General features: G+C 33.2%; 4 protein-coding genes across 6 annotated transcripts in view; 3 read left to right on the top strand and 1 right to left on the bottom strand.

The window, feature by feature from the left end:
• The first annotated feature begins 269 nt into the window (after positions 1-269).
• LOC120154183 (1-aminocyclopropane-1-carboxylate oxidase 3-like) overlaps positions 270-20,046 on the top strand; it is a 30,256-nt gene continuing 10,479 nt past the window's right edge. The window contains exons 1-3 of one of the 2 annotated variants that reach the window (XM_039166001.1): positions 270-397; positions 480-706; positions 791-1,416. In XM_039166001.1, the coding sequence (XP_039021932.1) occupies positions 293-397; positions 480-706; positions 791-1,412 (954 nt within the window). In that variant the 5' untranslated portion in view covers positions 270-292 and the 3' untranslated portion in view covers positions 1,413-1,416. Of the gene's footprint in view, positions 398-479; positions 707-790; positions 1,480-20,046 lie in introns of those variants that run through there. The other variant, XM_039166000.1, reaches the window with a different exon arrangement.
• LOC120154182 (zinc finger CCCH domain-containing protein 3-like) lies at positions 6,242-10,483 on the top strand. Of its 2 annotated transcripts, XM_039165998.1 has the most exons (7): positions 6,242-6,492; positions 6,854-7,023; positions 7,169-7,222; positions 7,866-7,982; positions 8,056-8,349; positions 9,534-9,797; positions 9,901-10,483. In XM_039165998.1, exons 1-7 carry the CDS (start codon positions 6,429-6,431, stop codon positions 10,240-10,242), a joined length of 1,305 nt encoding a protein of 434 aa, XP_039021929.1. In that variant the 5' UTR covers positions 6,242-6,428; the 3' UTR covers positions 10,243-10,483. The 2 variants fall into 2 exon arrangements, with proteins under 2 accessions (XP_039021929.1, XP_039021930.1); XM_039165999.1 differs by lacking the exon at positions 7,169-7,222.
• On the top strand, positions 11,724-13,133 carry LOC120154066 (pentatricopeptide repeat-containing protein At1g09820-like). Its single transcript, XM_039165914.1, has one exon. It carries the CDS (start codon positions 11,724-11,726, stop codon positions 13,131-13,133), a length of 1,410 nt encoding a protein of 469 aa, XP_039021845.1.
• LOC120154065 (tRNase Z TRZ2, chloroplastic-like) lies at positions 13,429-14,856 on the bottom strand. Its single transcript, XM_039165913.1, has 5 exons — positions 14,731-14,856; positions 14,561-14,641; positions 14,200-14,286; positions 13,609-13,677; positions 13,429-13,527 (listed from the first exon to the last, which is right to left on the bottom strand). Exons 1-5 carry the CDS (start codon positions 14,854-14,856, stop codon positions 13,429-13,431), a joined length of 462 nt encoding a protein of 153 aa, XP_039021844.1.

The raw sequence follows: 20,046 nt of genomic DNA, 5'->3' as shown, positions 1-20,046 counted from the left end.
GGTCAAGATTACTAGAGATCAGGAATGACTCAACACAACAGCCTACCACTTGATAGCTACTTCTACAATTCAAAATCAATTACGCTTCATTTTCTTTTCCTTCTTTGTTAAATATTTTCTGTTATTTTCTGACCCATAAAACAAACAATGTCCACATGACTTTTATACCTTTAAACCTTCGCCAAACTATCTATAAATTGGCCCCCATCCCTTCCGTCCAATCTGCATTAAACAATTCTAAGCTTTTCCATAACACTCAGAGCCATACTTTTGAGAGTTTTTACCAAGAGAAATGGCAAATTTTCCAGTGATAAACTTGGAGAAACTCAATGGTGAGGAGAGAGCAGCCATCATGGACCAAATCAGGGATGCCTGTGAGAATTGGGGCTTCTTTGAGGTATATATCAAAACTCACCACCTATACACATAGTTGTATGTATGTGTTCTTCCTTAATATTTTGCTAATTATTATGTTGCAGGTGATGAACCATGGGATTCCGCATGAGTTCCTGGACACTGTTGAAAGGTTGACGAAAGAACATTACAAGAAATGCATGGAGCAGAGGTTCAAGGACCTGGTGGCAAGCAAGGCCCTTGAGGGTCTCCAGGCTGAGGTTACCGATATGGATTGGGAAAGCACATTCCACTTGCGCCATCTACCCGAATCAAACATAGCTCAAGTCCCAGATTTATCTGATGAATACAGGTATAAATAAACAAGGAATCGGTTGATTCAATCATATTTTATATATATATATATTTTGTTGATTCAATCGGAATAAAATTGCAGGAAGGTGATGAAAGAATTTGCATTGAAATTGGAGAAACTAGCAGAAGAGCTACTGGATTTGTTTTGTGAAAATCTGGGACTACCGAAGGGATACTTGAAAAAAGCTTTCTATGGGGCAAAAGGTCCCACCTTTGGCACCAAAGTTGCTAACTACCCACCATGCCCTACCCCTGACAAAATTAAGGGTCTCAGAGCTCACACTGATGCCGGTGGGATCATCTTGCTCTTACAAGACCCCCAAGTGAGCGGCCTCCAGTTTCTCAAAGACGGAGAATGGATGGATGTTCCCCCCATGCGTCACTCCATTGTGATCAACCTCGGGGACCAGCTCGAGGTCATCACTAATGGCAAGTACAAGAGCGTCGAGCATAGGGTGATTGCCCAAACCGACGGTACTCGCATGTCCATAGCTTCCTTCTACAACCCCGGCAGCGACGCCGTTATCTACCCGGCGCCGGCCCTGCTGGAGAAAGAAGCCGCCGATGAGAAGAAAAAATTGTACCCAAAATTTGTGTTTGAAGATTACATGAAGCTTTACGCAGCACTGAAATTCCAGGCCAAGGAACCGAGGTTCGAGGCCATGAAAGCCAGAGAAACAACGGCTCCCATCGCAACAGCTTAAGAAAATTTCGTACCTTTTGCTGCTTTGAGTTTATCAAGATATGGCTACTGTTAATCTATTTTACGCATTTTAGTGGTGTGTTAAGTTTACTATTGGTGAGTGGTTTGATTTACTATTCTAAACAGTAACCAACGTCTACTTCTACAGTACCATCTTATCACTTATGTTTTTTTTAATAAAGATTTGATCTTTGAATTCTCTATTGTTGTGGGTGAATCTTATGACATATTCTCGTAGACTGAACCCCAAAAATCTTTTAAGAAAAACCTCAGCATGAGAAGAAAAAAAAAGCACAAGAAAGAAGAGGCAGAACATACAGATTTGCAATAATCAAATGATTTCATGTTTGTTTTTCTAATTCCGTAATCAGGCTTTCAGGTGAAACTTAATTTAATCATATTTAATTCTACCATTACTTCAAAACTGGGTTCTATAGAAAAGTAGTTACAAGTTGGAATTTGATTGATGAAAAAGCCATTATCCAATTATCATTTTAGAAGTTTGGGACAGTATGGAGGGCAGGAAATGCAACATCTGTGATGTCCAATCTTGATATGTCGGTCCTGCCACACAATGAGACATCCAAGTGGTCGCCTTTCGAGTTGAAGGATCTTTGTTTTGTAAGGAACCTAGTTCTCACCGGCCATTTCTTCATCTCAGATTTTGTATTTCTTCACAATTTTTTTTTTCATTAATTTAAGATGATTATAAACAATAAAATCTGTTTCAGAAAATTATTTTAACCATTATTATCGTTTGATCCGTGTATAATTCTAAAAACATGCATAAAATAAATTTATCATTTATCTTGCATAGAAATGTATCAAAAACAAAAGTTTTAAATTTCAATCGGTTAAGTCAAGGACGGATTGAGGATTTTATATTAGGTGGGTAAATTTAAACTTAAGGGGCGAACTAAAATTCAAGAAGACGAAAATATTTTCAATAAAAAATACAGAAAAAATATAAAAAATATGACAATTTTAAATTTTCACGGTCCATCACTAAATCAAATGACCTGACTTATTAGTTCATTAACAGTATTTAAAGCTAGCATAAAATATATTTGAATCAATTTTAATAATAATAATAATAAATTTTGGATTGAACATGTAAGTTATTTTGTGGAAAAGAAAACATTAATGACATAATCCTAATGCCTATGGTTGGCGGTTAAGTTGTTGGAGGAAAATAACTTGTACATAAACATCGACGACTTGACATAATTATCATATTAATAAGCAAAAAGAAAAAATAAAATAAGATATCATCCAAAGTATGATGAATGCAGCATACAAGAAACCATAATTATCATGTAACCTCGTACATGATACATGACCCCACATAATCTTAAAGCAAAGGGGATAAGAAAAATAGCATACTGAAGTTCATTGCTGCAGTTGCAGTCCCCATTTGGAAGAGGGTGAAGTATAAAAAGAAGAAGGAAAGGTTGGGAAATGAGGGAGGGGGATTATAAAAAAATATATTTTTTATGAAGTCAAATTGCAATCAATTTGATTGTAACGTGCCACATCAATATTTTTGTATCTTAAGTAACGACTATTGACGGTGAGTGATCTATTTGTTATAAATCAATAATGTTCATGATCAAATCACTAATTTTGAAATGTCAGTTAAAAAAATTTTATTCAAAAATCAGTGACCATTTATATAGTTTATTTTTTTAAAATTTTTGTTGAATAAGAAAGGGGATTACAACTTTATTTTAAAAAAAAAAATAATTCCATAAGATAGCCGGTATTGTGGTGTAGAATTTTAGTATTTTACCCATAAAAGATGTTTCTAATTGGGCCCGGGTGAAGTGAAATGGACGTTATTATTAGTTTCGCTTGCACTTGATTTAATTTAATCTGTATCAAATTAAATTTCAATGTGAATTAATATTTCATCTCAAATAGCCTAACTGGCGCATATATATACTGAAAATATGTACAATATGTTTTAAAAATATAATTTTATACATTAAAGTGGTAAATATTTGAGTTAATTGCGTCATACATCCTTAAATTATGCCTTTTATTTTAAATTAGTTTTTAAACTTTTAAACATTCCAAATTCATCTGTAAACAATGATTATCATTATAAATAGTCCTCAAACTTTTGAATATTCCATTTTCATCCCAAACTATGATCTTGATTCCACATTGGTCCCCAACTTTTTGAACATTTCAATTGCATCCCAAACTATATATATATTTGATTAATCTGGGGTAAGTACAAGATAATATTTGTTCAAAGATAACCTTCAACCATTTGACATTGAACGCTAATACCCCTAACATTCTTGGTGCTCGAACCTAAGACCTTGAGGAATAATAACAATTTTTTTACCACCGAGATCGCTTGGTTCGTGCAACTATATTTATACACGAATCACATTCTTTGCTAATATAATCATTAGACCAAGTTATATTTATTATATATTTGGAAAAATAGTTTAAATCATTCTTCAAACTAATTATATTTTTGGATATTATTATAATAATACTTAATTAAAAAATATGTATCAAAACTGTATCATTTTTCTCAAAGTAATACTTAAATTTTTTTTCGATTCATCTAGGTTCTAAGTGTCTAACGTCACAACCATTACTACTTTAGCACTTATTTTCTAATTAAGCCTTATAATAAAACATGATTTCCATTCCATTCCATTCGTTAAAATATAATTTTAAACTCTTTCAATTAAATTTATGATATGCAGATAAAATATTATTTTAATCTTGATTGATATTAAATCCCAAAATTAATCTTAAACAATCTCTCTTCATTCTTTTAATAAAAAATAATTTTAACCTTCAACATGAAAAACAATTAAAAATTTGTTTCTAACATTAAAATTTTCGAAAAAAGCAGCGAGAGTCGGTGCAGATCACACACAATAAGCTTTAACTGGGTCCCACTCTTCCGAAAATCCAACGGCTCATCCAGATAGCACAATGTCTCCGACGGCGAGGATTTGTCGGTTCTTCTCCTCTGTTTTTCCATCCGTTTAAAAGGACAACAAGCTGAAATGAGTTGATTAACGAGGATGTTTATTTAGCGCCACGTTATAACTGAGCACTATGGAAGGACAGTTATATCCCTTTTCAGCTGCTTCGTGGACCACGTGACAGCAAGGGGCAGTTTCGTCGTTTGAAGAAACATCCGTATAAGAAAACTTTATATCGGGTCCCACTCCCATAGTAGATTCAAATCCACTGGCCCAGACCTCCTCCACGCCTCCCAAGTTCGGGCGCTTTTGACGGTGACGATTTTTTTCAATTTAAAAGATTTTAGAAATATATACTGTAAAAAGAAAAGGAGAAAGAGCTTTTATTGCCGTAACATTCACGCTTATTTGTCTCTTCATACTGAATGTAAAAGAACATAAATACCCTCGTTATTCTGCACAGATTTAATTTGGTCATCAACTAATGTTGGAAATACTATAATTTTTCCTTAAACACTGTAATTAGTTTGAACAACAATTTAGTAATAAATTTTACTTTACAATTAGGTTAGTTAACGTTATAAAATATTGATTAATTAAATTTACTGAATGATCCTAATAATTTAGAGAAATTTGTTCCCTTTTATGACCTAGTTAAGATAATAATAATAATAATAATAATTAAAAATAATTAAACTTTCATATTATATTATAATTATAGCTTTTATTTTACATATTTACTAGAATTAAGTTTGAATTATATCACTCAAAAATTAAAAGTCTACTAAAAGTCCTATTACACTGAAAAAGTCTGTTTTAGTTTACTATATGTTGAAAAAAGTATACATTTCAATCCAAAATGTTAGTTTATCATTAATTATGCTGAGTTTAAATTTATATTAAGTACATATTAAATTATCAATTTATAAATTAAGTTAATTTATTATTCTAAAAATAATAATTTAATCTGTATTTATTTCAAAAGTGATCAAATAAGGATGAACCATTATGACATTAATTTTTCTTTTAGCACATGTTCAACTATGATTGGATAATTTTTAAAAATAAAATACCATTAAAATATTTAAAAAAAATAAGTTTTAAATAATATGAAAAATTATTAACAATTATGAAACAATGAAATTAATAAAGTTTTGAAAAATAATAAGTTTAAAGTTTTGAAAAAATGAAAAATATTGCAAAATTTCAAGAAAATAAAAAATAAGACCATGAAATATTTAGGTTAAATTAATGAGATTTGATGGTTTAAATTAAAATATTAATTTTGTAAGATGTACATAGATTAAGATGTCATTTTCTTTTATTTTTTGGTTACAAGGGGAAATTGAAAAGCAAGCAAAACTAATTCATGGAGAATCCTCTCGAGAATAAAGTACCCCGAGCGTCCGCTTCAAGTTGGAGAAGAACCTCCGTGGGAGGAGAATCGAAGATGATCAACTCTTCTTCAAGGAAACAACCCATTTTCGAGAGAACATCAGCATATAAGTTGTCTTCGCAATATTTTATTAAATAAATTTCGTGTATATTTTTTCTCACAATATTTTCATAAATAAGGATACAATTTAACCCATCAGATTCCTCGTAGAACACGATTATCTGTAATTAAAAAAAAAACCATGGCGGTCAGTAATTGAAAGAGAGTAGTTGAACTTGAGGGCAACGATGTCTTTTGACTAAAAGAAATTTTTATTACTGGTGCACCAGGACAGAACACAGAAGCTTAGTTGGAAAAAAATCCAGGAGATTTTTTTTTAATTTTTTAAAAAATCAAATTGGAATATTTTTCTAGGATTTCACTTTTTGTTTCTTTATAATCTCTTTTTTTGTTGCCACAAAAGAAAAAGACCCCGAAATTTCTCTGGTTTCACTCTTTTGATCGTCGTCGTCATCATTTGTTTTGAATTTGAACTGTTTTTTTTAAACCAGACAAATTTGCTTTGGTTTATGCCCAGAAATTAATTTTTGTTCCTCATTGTGTGGTTTTTGATTGTTTTGATCAAAAGTAAGATACGGTTTCACAAAATTCTGTGCCGCATCCACCGATGCCAGATAATCGGCAAGTTCAGAACAATGTTGCGTCGAATCAATCCGCTGATAACGTTGAAGGTAGCGCCGATTCTTTCTGCTCTTTTTGTTACTTCAAATCATACAAAGATCTGATGCTGCTTCATACCTTTCCCCCTTATTTTTATATTTTAGAATTCCTTTGTTGTGATCAATTTCCATTGTGATCAAAGTTTTTAAGTTCTCGTGAAAAAGGGTAAGTTTCTATTCTGTAAATAAAAATAAGAAACTTCGTATATTTTAATTTGTAAGTTGTTGTTCTTTTAATTGGATCTCCTGCAATTGTTTTTTGTTATGAACTGCAGTCGTCATAGATTTTGTTTCGAAGATAGGATCAAGTTCTTTACATTGAGATATTCTAATTTTGATTAATTTCGAGATCCTGCTTCCTTTTTTTTTCCAGAAGCAATTTTGCTGTTGAAAATTAATGATAATAATCAAGAGGTGGGTTTTTCAAAGTCGGCCCCGTATCCTGATCGTCCTGGTGAACTGGATTGTTCTTATTATTTAAGGACTGGATCATGTGGTTATGGAAGTAATTGTCGTTTCAATCATCCGGCTTATGATACTCAGGTAATGAAGTCTTTGTTCATCTTTTGAATTGAATTGCATTTACTGACAGATTATGTCAATATCAAAAGCCCGTGGATTCAGATTCTTATTTACATAGATATTGCTCTGCTGATGTAGTGGTTGAATATGTTATTTTTTGGTGCAGGCTGGCCAATATCAGGAAGAACTCCCTGAAAGGGTTGGACAGCCAGACTGTGGGGTATTATTACTTTCTCACTTAAGATCAGTGATCTAAATTGCCTTCTCTAGTAGATATTTGTGTTGCTATTTTGTGCTGGGGTATATATCTAACTCTCTCTAAGAAAGGGACGACAACTAATGTGGTTGTTATGCAAAAATATATTATTTAATTAGGAACATTTTTTGGGAAATGAATATTGCATGGATAATCGTTCACTTGAATGGGGAATACATAGCATGCATGGTATAAATATTGTGTACGTGCAAGATTGTTAACATGATATGTGGCCAAATGGAGTTTTCTGATTGTGCTAGTCACCATTTTGCTGTTGTTTTTGTTTTGGGTGGTGTAATGTCAATGATAATGTTTTTACCAGTGGACAGCAGGGACTATGATCTTCTTAATCTAACTAGTGTGCTAATGTTTTCTTTTAACCTGGTGAAGTGATGCAGAACTCTTTTTTCGTTCTTCTAAAGAAAATTGATGTTGTAGCTCAGGGTCATCGATGACATGTTTGATATAATGCTAAATTGTTTTGACATTATGTCTAAGCTGTCTCTCTCTGTCTTTTTTTTATATATTTCTTTCTGTGATCAAGACTAACAAAGCATTTGTTTTAGAAAGCTTTTAATTTAGAAGTTTTCATGAACCTCCTTTGCAGTACTTTTTAAAGACAGGAGCTTGCAAATATGGATCCACATGTAAATATCATCATCCGAAGGACAGGAATGGAGCTGGACCTGTTACATTTAACATTCTTGGTCTTCCTATGCGTCAGGTTCTTTCTTTCTCTCTTCTTTGATGTGCTAGCCTGACCTTATGTAGTCTCATGCTAGTTTTATATTTATCAGGATGAAAAATCATGTCCTTATTTCATGAGGACCGGATCATGTAAATTTGGAGTTGCTTGCAAGTTCCATCATCCCCAGCCTGTTTCACCTGGGGCTCGCTTACCTGTAAATGGACCTGCGGGATCATCAGTTTTTCAACCGACAGGTGTGCCGTATGCTGGTGGATTACCCACATGGTCATTACCTAGGGCACCATTTGTATCTGGCCCACGTTTACAAACCCAAAGCTACATGCCTGTTGTTGTTTCTCCTCCTCAAAACATAATTCCTGCTAATGGCTGGAGCACCTACATGGTAAGTGAATGTTTCTTTTGTTGAGTAACGTTTATCTGAACTTCATACTTCATACGTCAATATAATGTAGTCAATAAAATCTAATTTCTGCAAGATTCCATCATTCAAGGTTTTCCTTTTTCCGTTTTATGACAGTGTAAAATGCAAAGTATATTGGACTGACTTCTTAAATTGTGAAATTTAAATGTTTCACTTGTCCTAAAGCAAGCTTCATAAAGTTCTCTGCAAGTGTAAACATCATGTTGATCTCCTTGACTTTCAATTCAATTTAACTTTAGATTGCTAAATTAAATGTCGTGTTTCCAATCACTGGATATGAGAATAATGCAAACCTTGGCATTTTTTTTAAACGAAGTTACACGGTCTTGATTATTAAGACCTGAAGATCGGTCCTATTTTTTTCTGCTTTTACTTTGTTTTTTTAGAAAGACTCATTATATGTGTTTTCTTCTTATCAGCTGATCTCATTTATTTGTTGTCCTTTTTTAGTGTTCATGATGTTGCTACAACCCATATCTGTAACATTTGAAAATGTCTTAGTCAGTTGGCTACTAATGGCGCTAGTTAATGACTTGTTCTAACCAGAAGTGAATGTCATTAAGATGTTATGATAAAAATTACCTGGTCTTGACCCCATTCTGTTATATGAATTCACTTACTATTGGACACGTTTTCGTTTGCATAATTGCAAGTGTTAGACACCTTAGATGTCTTCATCTTTGCTCACTTATTGCTTGAGCTGCTTATTGGAGAAGTTCAAAAAGCATGCTTTTCTTTATATATGAAATGTATACTTAAAATGATTAACTTTGTTGCTATTCAAGTATCTGTTATCCAAAACAAACTTAATTGTGTTTTAAACGTGTTACTATATGTTTATTTTCGGAAAAATAAGAGAGCGTTGCTATGTATTCTGCAAATTTGTGTTTCCATACGTATTTTATGCACGTCTATCACCACAAGGTCACATAGATGTGACTCATCGTAGCTTTGCATATTTCATGTACATACCTGACAGTTCCCTGCAACTATAATGCTTCACACTGCATGTTTGTTTTTTTTATTATTTGTTCATCTCTTTTATATGAAAAAAAATTGTTCATAGGTAGCTCTTGCCAATTGGAACTTCTTTCCTTATTTTGCCACATTTTATTTTTCTTGATTACTAATTTAACTCTGATCAGGGAAATATGAGCCCCGTATCTTCTGCTGGTTTTCTTGGATCCAATTATGGTTATAACTCGACGAACCCCGCAGAGTCTGGTTCTAATGGACATATGCTCTTGTCTGCTAACTATCCTGAAAGACCTGATCAACCTGAGTGTAGGTATTATATGAACACTGGCACTTGCAAATATGGACCTGATTGCAAGTACCATCATCCAAAGGAAAGGATTGCAAATTCAGCCATTAATAGTGTTGGCCCTCTTGGGCTTCCTTCGAGACCCGTAAGTTTCGTGTCCATTCGAGTTAAACAGGAATTCGTGTTCCCATTTCCATTTTCTTCACTCTAGCCAAATGTTATTTGATTTGTTGTTCTTTTGTATGTAGGGGCAAGCTGTATGTTCTAGCTACAGTATGTATGGACTGTGCAAGTACGGGCCAACTTGCAGATTCGATCATCCTTTTTTGGGATATCCTTATAGTTATGCTCCAACCCTTCCTTTACCTGTGTTCGATGCATCACTCCTAGCATATCAAAGAATGTCACCAACAGTCCATTTGTCCGAAGCTCCTCCGCCATCGAGACTTCCCAATTGGGCACGAAACACCGACACTGTAAGCAAGAAATGTCGGAACTTGGAAACTAAGAATTCAGATAATGATCCATCCGAGCAGGTTGCTTCTCCACCAAATTCATTGCAGGCTTCTTCGAAAACCTCACAAGATTAAAACTGAGTTAATCCATGTCTTGATTATCTTTTTAACTTGTTTTGTTTTGTTAATTCGGAACCTTGCGAGAAGACTTCCATGATACTGTACCTCCTGCACCCCCTTTCACCTGTGATCCGACAGTGTTGTAGGTTTTTTTCCCCTGAATATTTGAACTGTGCAAAAACTCTGGGGGACAGAAGACAATTTTTGTTTTTGTGGTGAATAAAACGCTGGTGAAAAGTTGTAAGGTCCTTTTATCTCTTGGAGTTTATATTCGCCTCATGTTTGAACTTTTAAGTGATATTAAGGGTAAAATATACCTATGACCACTTAACTATGTGGGGAATATATTTTGATCATTGGTTTTTCTATTTTGTCACCAAGACTGTTTGACTATTTAAACGTTATCAGTTAAGTCATATGTCGTCATTATTTGATAGAATAACTAACGTGACAGTTAAAAATATTGACATATTTACATATTTAATTTTCATTATTTACCCATTTAATCAATGATCGTCTATTTTAAAAGAATTATGTTTCAATCACTTACGTCACAGACTCATTATATTTTTAATTATATGGTCTTCATTATTTACACGAACAAAGAGAAATAAAACTTGGGGGTGTGTTTGGTTTCAGGGAGCTTTAAAAGATTAATGGTTCAACAATCAAAATATAAACGTAATTATTTTAAAATCGATAATCAAAATCAAATAGACCAAAAGTAAAAGACACTATCAATATTACTTAGCCTTTAAATTTTTATTTTTATGACTTTTATTAATTAAAGTACATAAATGGTTCCTCGTCTATAGCGTATTATTTTATTAAGTCCCTCAACTATTAAAAGTTACAAAATGATCATTCAACTATAGAGTGTTGATTTGTTTAGTTTCGACTATTAAAAGTTACAAAATAGTTACTCGACTATTCATTATGTTCTAAACTCATATTTTTTGTTAAAAAAATGGACAATATTATGAGTTGAATGTTAATATGTCAACTGTGATATGATAAAATACGATCATAGAATCTCAAACGCTATTATATTATAGTCATCATATTAATGTCCGGCTTAAACAGCCACCAACGTTTAACGAAAAAAGGATGAGTTTGGAATATAATGAATAGTCAGATGATTATTTTGTAATTTTTAATAGTCGAAAAATTCAATAAGACAATATTCTATAATCGAATGATCATTTTATAACTTTCAATAATCGATGGACTTAATAAAATAATATTCTATAATCTATATGTATATATAAATTAAGATGTGTCAACAATGACACATTTGCCGAAACCATTTTAAAAAGCAATATCCTAATGCAACCATAAAACCATCAAACTATGTTGTAAAAATTACTCAAGATTAAACCCTAGCTCACAGTTCATCGAATGCAGACAAGACAATGGATGCTATGCTTTAGGCTTTTAGGGTTTCTTCTCCGGTACCTCCCGTAAAACCCTGAAATTTTTGATCCAGCGAAACGGAGATGTATCGTCTCTCTCGAAAACATCTCAATCCCGGACTCTTTGCTCTTTCCTCCAAATCACTCTCTTCCACTCTCCAAACCCCAACTCTCAGTTCCCATCAACTTCACACCGTTCCTTCTTCCAATTCTTCGACTCCTTTCACCATTTCCTCATCTGGGCCTTCCTCCTTTTCTTCTACGCCATACCCATCTTCTCGATTTTTCAGTAGATCCGATTTTTGTTGGTTTCGCAGTTTCTCTGCTTCTTCTTCTTCAAGGGTAAATGTCAGTCGAAAGCAAATTTCAGAGATTACCAATTTGATTAGAAGGGGCGATAACGATTTAGAATCCAAGTTGGATGCCATGAATGTACGTCTTTCTGAGGTATTATTGAAACCCATTTTTGTAACTTTAAATTACCAGAAAGTTTCTGCATTGCGTTTCTTTGATTGGATTAGACACTCCCATCCCGTGTTTGATCATAACTCTGATATTTGTAGTTTGGTTATCGATAATTGTGGGAGATTAGGTGATTTTGACTCGATGCTTAATCTTTTGAACGACTTTAGGTTGCATGATATATGTCTGAATCGAAAGGCTTTTGGTTATTTACGTGTTGAGATTTCTAGTAAAGCTACAACGAAGAACTCTATATGCAAGGTGGTCGAAGTATTGGATAAAATAGGTGGGTCATGTGGTGTTTCTGGTATCCATGCTTTGATAGAGATGTTGTGTTTTCTAGGATCCTTTGAAATGGCTGAATATGCGATTGCAAATGCAAAGAAAAGGTTGTCGAATTACAGTATTTTGATTCGAGGATGGTGTCGTAGAGGTCATTTCGAAGAAGCAAGGCGCATGCTTGATGAGATGATTGAAATGGGCTGTCAACCAAATGCCCAGTTTTTTAACTATATACTCAGTTGTTTATGCAAGAATGATAGAACCGACGAGGCTGGTCAGCTGCTTGAACTCATGCTGGAAAGGAACTGTCCTGATGCATTAACGTTTGAGATATTCATTTGTCATTTCTGCAGCCGTGGTAAACTAGATACGGCATTGGAGTGGCTTGATAAAATGGAATCAAAGGGCATTGAACCTCGGCCGACGACACATGCTGCCTTTATGAAGGGTTACTTCAAATTAAAGCAGTATGAGGAGGCACGCCAGTATGTGGCTGTTTGTAGTCATAAGTATAAGACTGCGAGCAATGTGATTTACAGTTTGTTGGCGAACCTTCATAGAAAAAGGGGAGAACCGGTTGCCGCACAAACTGTGCTTTCAGAGATGATAGAAAAGGGTCTAAAACCGAACTTTGCAGTGTATATGAAAGTCATGAAGCACCTCCAGAAATCTGGCAGAGAAGATCTGGCAAGAAACTTGGAGAGCAGCTTCTCCAGCTTCATTTCACAACCATGTGTTGGTAATGGCTGAAGTTTGTCTGAAAATTCTACAGGAAGAAATTTACTCGTGATATTCTGTTTTTAGTTTCATAAATGAGCTCACTTGAGGTCCGTAAGGTAATGAAGCTAGGATTTTTTCCCCCTGGTCAAATCTTGTACAACTATAAGGGTTGTTTTTACCTTTTTATTTTTTTTAATATAATGGAGATTTTACCTTCGTTTTACAACCGATTGCTGATAATGGCTTATATTTTTTGTCTGAACATTCTGTAAGCAGAAATTTACTTGTGATCTGTTAGTGGTAGCATAAATGGGCTTACTTAAGATCATTTTTCATAATGATTATATTGATTATGAACCAAGTGATTGAACTTCATATTATATCTCACAACCTTATTCCTGATCCACTGAGCATGTTCAATGATCTGGAATTTTGTATCGGATAATGTTAAAAGTCATTAACAATACTGTAACAATGCAGTGGGACGATCAAAGATCAAACATACCCCGGGTAAATGAGTATGACCATGTTGTCTTGCATGATCGATGCTATAACCGTCATCAAGGAACCTTGCCTACAAAATATATTTTCACATCAGCAACACGAAGATTAAAAATTGCAGAAAGTTGCAAATGTTGGTCCAAATAGGGGATGGAAAAGCTCCATATGAAGCAAAACCAAAATCTGAATATCAGTGCAAATACTGAAAACTTAGAGTTGGCACATTAGTTCCACAATTAGAAAGGATAAGATTCATAGTTATGGAAACTCACTTGTACTAATGGAATCATCTCTGTGCAGTTATATATTAGACAAAGCAAGAAAATAATTCCCAAGGTGCTGGTATATAATAGTCCAAGTCTTCTGTATGAGTTTACAGCTAAGCTCACACCTGCTATAACTTGCTAGAAGGCAAAGAGAAGACACCTATCACTACTTAATCATGGATTTTACGAAGCATTGTACTTGTCTCATCATATCATCCAATTGTGCTTTTTCCCTTTAACATTAAGTTAGATCATAGATTACACTACTTGTCGCAACATAAACAGACAATATTACCACAGCTGTAGCGAAATGTATTTTCCGTCTATACCTCAGTTATAAGAACTTTGGCCCTCACGGCATCGGCATGACGTGGATCAAGCATGTATTCTGCTGTAGTATCCCCTGTAAAGGCCACCTCTGGCGACAATATAATGTTTCATAACCCTGAAAGAAAGAAAGAAAGAAAGAAAGAAAAAAAACCAAATTCATACTTAAACAAAAATTTCATCTGCATCCATGTTTCAACCTCAATAATGAATTTATCAAGGGCAGAAACTAAAGAGACATATTTTCTTGCATATCCCACTCAAAACTCAAAAGATGGATTCCATTTTCACCTAACTCATAGTCTATGTTTTCTATTCTAAATAAAATTTATATACTTCAGAAGAAATATTGTTAAGGCATACCTGGCTTGGTATAACATGATGAGTTCGAAATGGTCGGACAACAATGTCATTCCGCAGTTCATAAGTTTCACCTGAAAAAGCCTAGTAAAGTCATCTTACAGGGGAAAAAAACAAGAAAAGTGCGACCAAGTCAAGGTTGAGTTCCACATTTCCCATTGTCCTGTGAATACCCAACAGCTTCTCCACGTCTTCTTAATACATGGAGGTACAAATACTGTCGGAGGCTTTAAGTTGTACAAACCACGGCTAGCTACATACATTGGCAGCCCACCCAGAGACAGTAAACGACTCCACATGAGATTATAGTAATACCCAGGAACTTAGAGTTTGAGCTAACCAAAACACCTGAGTAGTGTACACGATTTTCAAACCATGGCTAAAAACACCATCTTTTTGGCGAGATTATGGGACTTACAATGTGGTCAAGATGTGCATGAGTGATGAAAACGAAATTCTGGTGAGTAGCACCACAGGAGCACCTCCCAACGTCAAAAGCAGACTTCAATTCAGGAACATTTCGGGTCACGCAATAAATTAACTAACTGAGTGTCCTCAATAATAAAATAAAATGTTATTTTGAATTTATTTTTGAGCATCTGTATTTGTAGAGTGTGTATGTTTTGAATATATTAATGTAAAACCACTTACAAATTAAATGTCTTGTTTTGAAACAATATTATCTCTAATTTGGATATTTGAACTTTTGAAGATTCAATCTGTTTTAATTGGAATGTTGCTGTTAGTGCACTCTAATCATATTTCTGTTGGAAAATGCTGTAAGGGGAAAAATTTTATTCAATAGCCTGCATGCAAGTGTGGCCTGGCTTGAAGCATAAATAGTTATGATTAGTAAAACCTTTTTCTGATGTACTTCAGAAGAAAAAAATTTCCCTTAGTCTCACTCTAAACTAATTGAAATTGATTTGGATGATCTTTCTATCTGATGTGGTAGGTGATCACTGCTGTGGATTTCCAACAGATACTCTCCATTTATTTTTCTTTGTATTTTATTTTTGGGTCAATCTTACACCTGGAATTTAGGTTTTAAAAATTGTTGCAGACATGACTATGTTTATAACACCCTTCAGACGACAAAATTAGGCCAATAATCCACCTGTAATTTATATGGCCCAATAGATTAACTTCACATTTATTCAATAAACTCGTCATGCCCACATGGTAAGTCTTCCAGGAAATTATTTTTAAATGGAACTAGATATGTGAGTCTTATGGGACCTAATTATTTAATATATTTCTTGAAATTCGTCATGCCCACAGGACGAGTTTCTTTAATATATATATATATATATATATATATATATATATATATTCTAATTTAAAATAATATAAAATAATTATATATTTAAAAAATCATGAGACTCGTCATGCCCACATGACAAGTTCCATTTGGATTTAAAAATCTAATTGTTAAATGAAAGTTGAACAATGGGCAGATTTCAACGGCTATAAAGGCTAGAACATGGAACTCGTCATGCCCACGTGACAAGTTCCATAACCTAGCCGTTTTATGGCTGTTGGAATTGGAAGTATAGATGGGGGTTTGATAGTTTAGGGTTTCTATTGTGATTTATTTAGAAGACAAACAATTTATTGGGAAAAAAATGTTTTTTTACGATTTTTCGGTAAAAATGTCTACCCGACAACAAATTCTATGTTTTGACATGTCCATATTTCATTGCTTGAACTGAATTCGATAAGGATTTATTTCTTATATTTTTTAAAGTTTAAATTATAATATTAATGTTATTGTTTTGAAAATTTTATTAAAAACTTAAATTTTAAATTGTAGAAAGAAGAACAAGACATTCGTCATCGAGGAATGAAAATGCATCGCCACATAAGCATACTATTATTTATTTACAATAGTTTGGATTGTATCATGCCACATTTCTTCTGGTTTTCGAGTGGTTCTTGCACTGATTTCGGCATTGATTGAACGATGGAGACCCGAAACTCGTAGGTTTCATTTTTCGAGTAGTGAAGCGACGATTACTTTGGAAGATGTGGCTTACCAACTCAATGTTATGATAAATGGTGTTGCGTTGGTGAAACAAAATAATCACAACCGAGACACGATTTTTGAATTATTGGGAAATGTGTCATCACCAGATTTTACATTGGGTATCGAATTCGGATGACGTGGTTGGAGAGTGATTTTCAAGTTGATGTCCGTTCTACCGAGGAAGAGGCCATGTATGTAGCCTGAGCGTATCTTCTCCAATTGATTGAAGGGATATTGTTACTGGATAAATTCAATAATTTGGTGCACACTCAATATCTTCCATTACTGAAAAATTTTGGTGAGTGTCGTTAATACAATTGGGGTTTTACGATTTTGGCATTTTTATACTGTGAACTTAGCAAGGCTACAATTGTGGAAAGGGGTCAAAGAGCGGATGTAATGGGTTATCTAGTCTTATTAATACCATTTTTCATTTTTTATGCTAATTACAACAACTCTGGTTGAGTTCTTTCTCGCTACAAGGTAATTTCTTAAATTTATATTTGAGTAAATTTATATTATTAATTAATATGTTTAGAAATTTTAAATAAATAATGTAGTTGTTAGTTTGTATACTATGTTGTTTAGATGGCAACATAAGATTATCGATACAAAGTTATTAGACGCAACAAAAGTTGATGTACAAATGAGGATTGATATTGTCAACAGACATGTGGTAAATATTCTAATTTTTTGTATAACTTTTAAATTAAGAGAGTTTATTTTTATTACTAATGTGGTGTGCTGTAACGTTGTTGAGATCCATGCCTCATATAGAGTGGTTTGATGATTTGATTCCCATCAACCCATTTCAACACAAATATTTGACATGGACAAATTACACAAAATTAATTTACGTAGAAAGCATAAAGAAAATTGACTGAGGAACCATGTTGTATGCAAAAAACAATGGAATGAGAGACATTTATACGTGCCTATTTGTCTGACCTTACACCAGATGATCTTGATTTCTCAATATGTCCCTTCCTCCAAAGTTATGAAGCAAATGAGAAATTATATTTAACAACGTCGGGAGATAGGGCTAAATTAGAAAAAAAATTAAGGCAAAATATGCGAAGAAATCATCAACAACATTATCTTCTTCCTTTGCTTCTTCTACAAATTATTTTGCATCTCAAGCAAATTATGGTGTATATCCTCCATATTATGCTTCAATGAAGATCCAGTCGAAATGGAATGTAGTGCCACCCTCTCAACCACCTTCAAGAGAATATGCAGGTCTATGGGATCTGTTTCTATATGCTCCATCATCTAGTGATTTTGATGTGCATTTTGAGTAAATGATGTCAATGATGACATCAAATACTTTAAATACTATCACCTGAAGTAACAAATCAAAGTGGTGGATTGATGTACCAGTTCAACAAGAAGCAAGCATTGAAGATCATGATGAAGAAGACGACGAAGGCGGACTACTATAAAGAAATCAACGAGTCCCATGTCATTATCATTCAATAATTCCTGCCATCGTCAATAATTAAGAAAATATAAATAATTTTTTTTATTATTAGTGATTGTATTTAGTTAATAATTTGTAATAAAGTATTTTTAAAATAAATTAAATAATTAAAATTTGAATATTTGAATATTTATTTTTAAATAAATTATTATTTTTTTTAAAAATCAATTCTTCATGCCCACACGGTGAGTCTCATGATTTTTTTAAAATATATAATTATTATATATATATGTTAATTAATTAAAGGAATTGGCCATGTGAAAATAACAAAATATATTAAACAATTAGGCCCACATGGCAAACAAAATAACGAATTTACTGAATACCATAATATTTGTCGTAAATTCCAAAATAAATTTGGAGTTCAACTATTGGGTCAAATAAATATTCCGGGTGGATTATTGGCCAAATTTTACCCCCTTAGATACGTCTTACAAAAAACTTTGCTCAATGCACTTCTGGGCCCAAAACGAGCATTGCCTCAATACTAGGGTTGGCAGCCCTAGGACCGAATGTGACATGTCCTCATATTTCATTTGCTCTTGGTGCATGGTTATACATCTCTCTGCAAAAGTAAATGGTGGTAGTGACCAAAAAAGAACGATGTCAACATGTCATCCTATAAAAAAAGCATGCTGGCTTATTTATTTAGCTTGGTGTTGATTACATATTTTTAAAAATCTTTGTGATTTCTATATAGGTTAGAAGAGTGTGAGTCCTGTAAGTAATAATAATTCTAGACTATACTATGACGCATGCTTGTCTTTGTGTGGATGTGTATCTTCAAATTACGTGACACCAAATCTTATCTTTGGTGTCTTTATGCGTGTCTTGTGTATGAATTGAGTAGATGATAAAGGTGTATTTACGTTATGAATGCATGCAAAATAATAAAGTTATTAATGTAGTACTCATCTCATCAGCCTAGCGTTGAGAATGTGTTTTTGTTCACCAGTTCTTGGCGTGGTTTGAGGATCACTATCGTTAACTCAAATTTGCAACCGTTAATCTTTCAAAGTACATCTTTAGCTAATATAGTATTATAAATTCTATATTGTATTTCAGTCGCAACTGTATTTTGTAAAACTTATATTTGCTATTTGATTTGTATTGTTTTGGCGCTTCAAATGAGCTTTATATTATTGTAAAAATGCCCATTAGGGGCTGTGTTTTTTAATTGCCAAGGGTAAATCATTTTTGCAGTCCCCCTTATTTTGTCTCCATTTCATCTTGGTCCTGTTTTCATTTATTTTTCCTTTTAACTTTGGTTTACATTTTTTAGTAATTTTATTTTAGTCCTATTCGAGCCTTTAATCTTTATTTGACAAATTTTCATATGAGCCCCTGATGTTTTATTTTATTTTCGATCTTGCTCTTCGCTTTACTTTTTTATTCGGTTTAGTCACTCCCTCTTCTTTTATTTAACTTACTAGCTCCATCACATTTATGTCTATTTTTATTTATTTATTTTTTTAGTATTTTATGTGTATCCTTTAAGTTTTCATTTACATCCTCGCATATTTTCAGTTCAACATTCATTTAATTTAACGTTAATTTTGGTTGATTTGTGTGTAAGTCATGAATATTATTTCCTGTTTTTGTGGATTTATGCTTTATACTATCAGTTTAGTCTCCCATAATCTTTGCATTAAATTTAAAATGTATAGATATTAAAAGGCATGTTGGCTGTTTATTTACCTTGATCATTCTTGGCATTTATTTTGTGTACTTTATAATGTATATATATTATATGCTTTATGCCTACTGTTTTCACAATTCAAATTATGTATTCACATTCATGTCATATATATACGCCTGCTATATGTTTATATATGTGTAAACCCATTTAATATCATACATGTGTACTTTATAATGTATATATATTATATGCTTTATGCCTACTGTTTTCACAATAATGTACATATGTATATATTAATATCATATTGGTGTTTTAAACCCATTTAATATCATACATGTGTAATT

Source organism: Hibiscus syriacus, unplaced genomic scaffold (assembly GCF_006381635.1).
Source record: "Hibiscus syriacus cultivar Baekdansim isolate YM2019G1 unplaced genomic scaffold, ASM638163v2 tig00111105_pilon, whole genome shotgun sequence".
In the NCBI taxonomy this organism is placed as follows: Eukaryota; Viridiplantae; Streptophyta; class Magnoliopsida; order Malvales; family Malvaceae; genus Hibiscus; species Hibiscus syriacus.
Note: the sequence above shows the minus strand (reverse complement) of the source record. Positions and strands in the feature narration are given on the sequence as shown.